This window comes from Sceloporus occidentalis, unplaced genomic scaffold, assembly GCF_023333645.1.
Source record: "Sceloporus occidentalis isolate IW3139 unplaced genomic scaffold, rSceOcc1.0.p SCAF_3, whole genome shotgun sequence".
Taxonomy (NCBI): domain Eukaryota; kingdom Metazoa; phylum Chordata; class Lepidosauria; order Squamata; family Phrynosomatidae; genus Sceloporus; species Sceloporus occidentalis.
The window spans coordinates 83,031,761-83,039,146 of record NW_028316983.1 but is presented as its reverse complement, the minus strand read 5'-3'; the positions used below and the strand labels follow the sequence as shown (position 1 = coordinate 83,039,146).

General features: G+C 42.7%; 1 protein-coding gene across 2 annotated transcripts in view; it reads left to right on the top strand.

The window, feature by feature from the left end:
* The first annotated feature begins 1,244 nt into the window (after positions 1-1,244).
* Positions 1,245-7,386, top strand: part of PLPP3 (phospholipid phosphatase 3) — an 85,404-nt gene continuing 79,262 nt past the window's right edge. The window contains exon 1 of one of the 2 annotated variants that reach the window (XM_089515237.1): positions 1,245-1,968. In XM_089515237.1, coding sequence (XP_089371363.1) covers positions 1,830-1,968 — 139 coding nt within the window. In that variant the 5' untranslated portion in view covers positions 1,245-1,829. The remainder of the gene's footprint in view (positions 1,969-7,386) is intronic. The other variant, XM_089515238.1, reaches the window with a different exon arrangement.

The following is a 7,386-nucleotide window of genomic DNA, read 5'->3' as shown; positions in this document are numbered from 1 at the left end:
GGTCTACTTCCTTTACTAAATGCATCTGAGGAAATAGACTTTAGGAAAGCTCATGCTGCCAGCCTCTTTCTTTCAGTTAGCCTCAAAGGTGCTACAAGAGCTCTCTACATAATGTATTATTATTAATAACAACAATGTATTATTGTTATTTTATAAAAAAAGAAGTTGGCAGCATGAGCTTTCACAGACTTAGGTCTACTTTCTGAGATGCATTTGGTGGAGTGGAAAGCCGGGGACAGACCTATATATGCCGTTAGTATATGTATTTTGAATTGGAATGGACATTCTGACACACTGATGGCTTATATAGGTCTGTCCCTGGCTTTCCACTCCCTCAAAATGCATCTGAGGAAGTAGACTGAAGTCTAGGGAGTTTATCATACAAAGAAGATCGGGAGTTTATCCCATGAATATTCTGGAAAAATCAGGTAATTACACAAAACAATTTCACACGATGTCACACAAAACTTGCCATTAAAGTGGTCACAAATAGCTATATCACACTAGCGAGATTCCGTGGGAAAATGGACTTAAATGAGATTTAAAGCAAAGAAAACCCAGAAATGCCTAAAGTTCATCACATGACGTCGCAGTTAACGCAAAGTTAATCCAAACGCCAAGCAGAGAAAACTGACAGCTTTTTACTTTCAGAACCCAAAAGTTAAAAAAAAGCTGCCGGTTTTCTCTGCTTTGCAGATTAACTTTGTGTCATTTCACTTGGGCCGTGCCCTAGGGTGATAAACTAACCGCATTTGCAAGTTTGGTTTACATCCGAATGTACTTTAACTTTTGTTTTCCTGTGGGAACTCACTAGTGTGATAACACTCAGAGAAGCATTGATGCGGATCTTTTTACTTTTGGGATTCCAGTGACAATGCATGTCTGATATTGTGTGTGATAATCATTTGTACAACGACTCACCATTTCCGCTTTATTTGTGGGGTACTTTCAAAGCGCTTTGGTCTCTCTTTAATGCCAAAACTAGCCCTAGTGTGATAAACTCCTAGGACAGCTCCTGCTGCCAACGTCTGCCTTTCAGTGAGTCTCAAAAGTGCTACAAAGGTCTCTCTCCAAAGTCCACCTTAAGAAGAACCCAAACACCAGCAGCAAAAGCGCAGAAGGAAGGGCTGCCTTTTCTCCTTGGGACGCTAGGGGCTTCCTTGCTGCTGCTTTCCTGGAGCCTGGTCCTCCTTTGCCAAAGGGGGAAAGAAAGGAGGGGGGGTTGAAGAAAGTGGGCTTAAAGTGATGTCGATGTCAGTTTCAGGAAAGGGGGCTGTCCTTGGCTCCTCCCGGCAGCAAGAGGGCTGGAGAAGGAGCCCAGGCAATAATAAAAGTGCAGAAAGAAAAGCCAGCTGGCTCACAGCTTCGCCTCCGCCGGAGCTGCTGGGGAAGTTACAGTGGGTGTTTCTGCAAGGCTTTGCAAAGGAGCTCCTCCTCAGCCCCAGCCCTGGATCGGTCGCCTCGACTTCTCCAACAACTTGTCCTCCCCTTTGGATGATCGGAGAGGAGGGTTTGATTCCCCTTCCTTCCCCATCGCCTTGGGTCTTCTTTTCAAGAGCAACAAAGACTCAGTAGCAGCCAGAGCTGAGGGTGGCAGAGAGAAAGAGCTCGCCGATTTATTCCAAGCCCCAAAACTTGCTACAAAAACTATCCACCGGGCAAAGTAACCAAAACCAGGAGCGATTTCTTTTTTCCTCTCCTCCTGCAAAGGGAGATCCGGACCTGAGAAGAAGAAGAAGAAGAAGAAGAAGCCCCTCTGGCCTGGATTTCGCCCTTTTCTCTTGCCCTTTCTCTCCTTGGCAAGGCTCAGCCCCAGACCCACCGCCAGCATGCAGAACTACAAGTACGACAAGGCGATGGTTCCGGAGTCCAAAAACGGAGGCAGCCCGGCTCTGAACAACAACCCCAGCAAAAGCCCCAGCAAGAAGGCTCTGCTCATTTGCCTCGACCTCTTCTGCCTCTTCATGGGTGAGATCCGATGGGCCTTTTTCCCTCTCCTTCTTCGGCCTCAAAGCCAAGGACTCTTCTTCTCCTTCTTCCTTCACTCCATTTAACTCTCTTTCTTCGGATGCCTTTTTCAACTACAACGTCGCACAAACTTTTCCCTCCTCCTCCTCCTCCTCCTCCTTTTCTTTTTCACTCTGGTTGGAAAACTAACCAAACCTCTCTCATTTTTCTTCCTCTTGGCTTTGGATTTTGGGGGGCTTGCTCTCTTTCCTTGTCCTCCCCCCCTCAGACTTTGAACCACTGACTTTTTAACCCCTCAGATTTTTAACCTCCTTTCTCCAGCCCATGCATTTTTATGGCTTACCAAGGACTACTTCCACCCCCCCCCCCCGAAAGTTGTCATGGTGTTAAGCTGTTGTTGTTTTTTAATTGTATAAACCGATAACCTAATATCCCTGCAGTTTTGACATGCTTCAAACCGTCATTTTACATACACCTATATATAAATATATATTTTTATAGTAAGCTTTAACATAGGTATTAATATTAATAATATATCTTGTTTAGTTATTTGTTGGTTGTTCAGCTGCTGGAAGAAACCCTTTGCCCAGAGTCCATTCTTGCCTGTTTTGCGTATTAGAGAAATGTGTGTCTGTTGTGTGTTTGTGTGTGTCGTTGTGGGAAAGAGGCAGCCCAAAATGTAGGGCATTGGAGCAATAATGGAGGACACCAGCAAAGACAAGTTCCAAAAGTCATGCTTCAATCCCAGGAATGCTCCAAATGGAGGGCGTTTTGGGGACATGAAGTGGAGGACGTGTCCTGGAAAAGGAGGACCTCTGTGGGTCCCAATGCTCTCTTTTCCTCAGGGAGGGAGAGGAAAGTTAAAGCTTTGCTTTAAAATGGTGGGGGAGGAGAGAGAGAGAGGGAAGCTTTGGGGTGTTTTAAACTTTGGAAAACTCCCTCAGAGAGGTCTGGAAAGGCGGAGTGAGGGATAAAATGGATGTCCAGACAAGCCTTCTGTGTGTAAACAAAAGCATTTCCCAGAGTCCCAAGGAGGGGCAGCTGGTTGCATGGTTGCATCCACACAGTAGAGACTAACTCGGTTTAAGAGCACTTTAACTGCCATGGCTCCATGCTCTGGAATTCTGGGAATGGTCGTTTGTTGGGGCACCAGAGGTCCAGAGCATGGAGCCATGGCAGTTAAAATGCTCTCAAACCGAGTTATTTCTACCGTGTGGATGCTCTCTAAAGCGAGGTTGGCTTCTTTCTTCTTTCTCCTCCTTCTCCTCTTCCTCCTTGGAGCCTCTGCTCTGAAGGAAAGGGTTCAAAAGGTGGTCCTCTGCAGGGTGTCTGTGGTGAGGAAAGAAGGTTTGGGTTTTCAAAGGAGGGAAGGATGGAGCCGCCTCCGGAAGAAAGAAAAAGACCCAGCGGCTGCCAAGTTTTGAAAGTTGGTTGTGTGAGGGAAAAGGTCGTCGAATGGCCCCTTTTGCGGGATGAAAATGGAGCAGTGCTAAAGAGAGAGGGGGGGGGCATTTGGAGATGGAGGCTGTGTCTGTTGTAGTGTGCCTTCAAGTCCTTTCCGAGTTTTCTTGGCATCTACCCTGTGTAGACATATAATGCAGTTTGGCTTTGCCTTTCCTTTGAGGGTGCATCTACACTGTAGAAATAATGCAGTTTGGCACCACTTTTGAGTGTTTTGCCTTCCTCTGTGAGGGTGCATCTACACTATACAAATAAGACAGTTTGGCACCACTTTTAAGTGCTGTTGCTGCATCCTATGCAATCCTGGGGTTTGTAGTTTTACAAGGTCTTTTAGTCCTTCACTGCTAAAGAGTGCTGGTGCCTCACAAAACCACATATCCCAGGATTCTGTAGAATGAAGCCATGGCAGTTAAAGTAGTGTCAAACTGCATTCTTTCTACAGTGTAGATGCAGTCTGAACCTGACAGCATGTGACTTGCCCAAGGTCACCCAGTGGGTTTCCATGGCCGAACGGGGATTCGAACCCCGGTCTCCAGAGTCGTAGTCCAACACTCAAACCATTTCACTTGGGTGGCTCTTCAGAGAAAGAAAAGTGAGACCTAAAGCTTGTGAACAAACCTTATAACACTTCCCAGAATACCCCAGCCAGATGCTGATTGGGGGATTCTGGGAAGCAAGGTTTAAAGAGTGACTTTTCCAAGTTCTTGACCTGTCAATGAAGATTAGAAAGCAGGTTTGTAGTAGTTGTTAGGGCTGACATTTTCTCTCTTGGTGTTCCAGGGAAGTGTGGTGGGGTGTTTTTACACCAGGGATACACCTGCAAAATAGAGAACCCCTTATGTTCATATATTATAAAAAGTTATGTGACTGAAATACAGTGGGTGACCCTGCATATTTGGAAGTCCATGTCTAAAAAGGTATTTATTTTTGAGATTTCTGACTGCTACTGTTTGGAAAGAGGAATCCTGCCAGAAATGTACACACACATTTTTGAAAAGGTGACAATCCTAGTATGATATAACTACTTAATGGTGGCATAGGCTTTCATGGACAACAGCCCACTTGATCAGACACAGAAGCTATTCTGAGAAGGTGGTGGGCATACATGAATTCAGACTTCTGAGTTTATAAGGCAACTGAACATAATGAAGACCTTAAGAAATGTCTGGAAATCCTATGCATGCCTGATAAACATCTGTTTGCAAGAACCTTGCAAACCACCAAGGATAGAAAGGTGCTTCTCTGTCTGAAAAGATTGCTTCTTAAGACTAAGAATTCTGCAAAGAACTTTCCAGAACAAACACCACTGCTCCTATGTGGTGCCCTTTATCTCTTGATAGCAAAGATACAATAGTGAATTGCTCATTGACAGAGCCAGCTGTAGAGAAGAGCAAAAATACTTCTGATTCTATCCCCTCAGATTTCTTAATTCTGCAGTAATGCTAAGGGTTTGAAAAGGATTGCTCCTTTTGAAGTTCTCTTGTGTGTCCTGACTCTTACTGTTGTCATTTTTAAAGACTTAGGGGCTTGTGAATTTTAGAGCAACATTACAGATACCAAAAGGAGCAGGTCTCTGCAACATGTTGAATCAGAATAATGATTATTTCACACATTGAAACAGTGTCAGCCCTAAATTAACCACACTCAACAGGGAGTAATGCCCCATCTGAGCTTCTTGATGTGTACTTGTATGAGATACATGTTTTCAGTGACCTATTTGTGTCATCCCCACTTCATATGTTTAGGCTGGTACAAATTTATAATATGTTTTATTGTAGTTTATGCTGGTTGAGAATTTGGCTCTTCTGAGATATGTAATTTGCCTGCTGCTGTCCAATTTGCACAGTTTGATGTGTATATTATAGCAGTGTATGTATATGCTTAGAGCAATTACATCTTAAGAGCAGAATAGCTCTACTGAAAACTTTTCCAAACCTGTTGTCCTCCAAATAGGTTGGACTGCAAGTCTCATTTTCCTCCCTCTGCAAGTTATTGACTATGCTGGCTGGAAAGGATGGGTGTTGTAATTTATTTGCTGGGTGCGAGCGTATTACTTGCCTGGGAGCAAGTGTTAAAATATTTATGTGGAAGTAGAACACTGATATGTTCCATGCCACTTCAGATGCTGCATTTTAATATAATTTGTCTATGCAAGGTTTTATTCTATGAAAGGGGGTTTATCTGTCATGTCTCTGCTATGTATCATCTGCTCATAAATATCTAAACAAGAACCAGGATCTCTGAAGTATCTCCAGGTCTGATGCTCATTTCTTGTATGGTGGAAAACTACCATGTTTGGTAAGCTAACCCATATCCTTGAGTGTCACTGTCTTCAGCAGTCAAGTAGTAATTGCCACAGTTTCCGAACATCTGTCTTCTTGACAGGTACACAACAACAAACTTAAGTTCAAAGAGTTCTTGCTTTGTTGTCAACTTCAGTAGATGCACTATGAAAGGGTGTTGTACTCAATTGGATACTTCTGATAAATAAAAACAACATTTTGAAACGCTTTGCTCAACAAGGGAAAAGCTTTATCTAGCAGAAAGAGACTGCTTTGAGAGCAAAACCATCTTACAAATAGAAATTAAATTTAAAACAAATGATTTAATTATCAATACTTCTTCCTGTCCTCTACTGTAATGGAAATGCTTTGTTATAGGCGGAAGTGTAAGTAGTAAAAGGCTGTAGCTGTAAGCAGAGTCTAGGGGGCACTGTGGGTTAGTAGATAAGGTACAATTCACTGTAGGATGAAGGAACTGAGTTCCAATCCAGTTTCCTAAGTGTGGGCAATTTGTAAAGTAATGCCCATTTGTTTTCACTATATCAGTTCTGGTTTCTAAACAACACAGCCTATTTAGTGTGTGAGCATGAGAGATTTTTTGTTAAAGAAGCCATATGTTATCAACAGAGTAGGAAAGCGAAAACCACAGGTATATGCATATAAAGCATTAAGCTGTGGCTGACAGCATACAATGCATCATTTGCCAAAGTCCCAATGGCAAGACTGAAAATACAGCATATCTACAGCTTGTTCTCTTTCCCCCAAAATAACAATATAGATATATTGTTATAAAGGTAAAGGTATTCCCCGTTGTCAAGTTGTGTCTGACCATAAGCTCATCTCCATTACTAAGCCGAAGAGCCAGCATTTTCAGAGACTACTCTATGATCATGTGGCCAGCATGACTGCACAGAATGCTGTTTACCTTCTCACCAAAGTGGTATCTATTTATCTACTTGCATTAGCATGCTTTTGAACTGCTACGTTGGCAGAAGCTGGGACTGTTATACAGGCAGGTTATAACTGGTTTATTATGGGCTGAAGCTTTGTATATGCAAAAATTTCTTATGTAACTAAGAATGTGAAAGTGCTAGGGTGCTAAAGCCACCTGCTCACAGAACAATCAAATTATCCAGGTATGAGCCCAGAAAAACAACACATTGCTTGACCAATGACAATATTAAAATGGGTATTGGATGTTTAAAAACTTCCTAGAACATTATATTCTGGTGTTGTCACTTTAAGAACAACAGCAACAAAAATGATTTCAGGAATCATTGAAGTCTTAACACCTATTTAATTTTCTGGGAGTGAACAAGATACAGGATTAGTCAGTCTGTGCAATCTCATTCTTCTCTACCCTAAATTAAATCCTGCTGAATTAAATGACCTAACCTCTATGCAAGTGTGTACAGTATAGGTTTGTAGTCTTTAATTCCTGCAAAACAAGCATAGCAGCTTCACTTCTGTTTGAAAGAAGAAATACTCAAGAGACATCCTGGCACAAAAAGCAGTAGTTCTTAAAGTGGTGTTACACATTTTGCCTTCCTCTTGCTGCACTGCAACAGAGTAATTTAAAACTGTAATCTCATGTGTGCATCTAACAGAGTTCAGTATTTGAACAAAGCTAGAGAAGTGTGGGCAGACTTCATAAAGAGCAGCCCTTGCACTGATG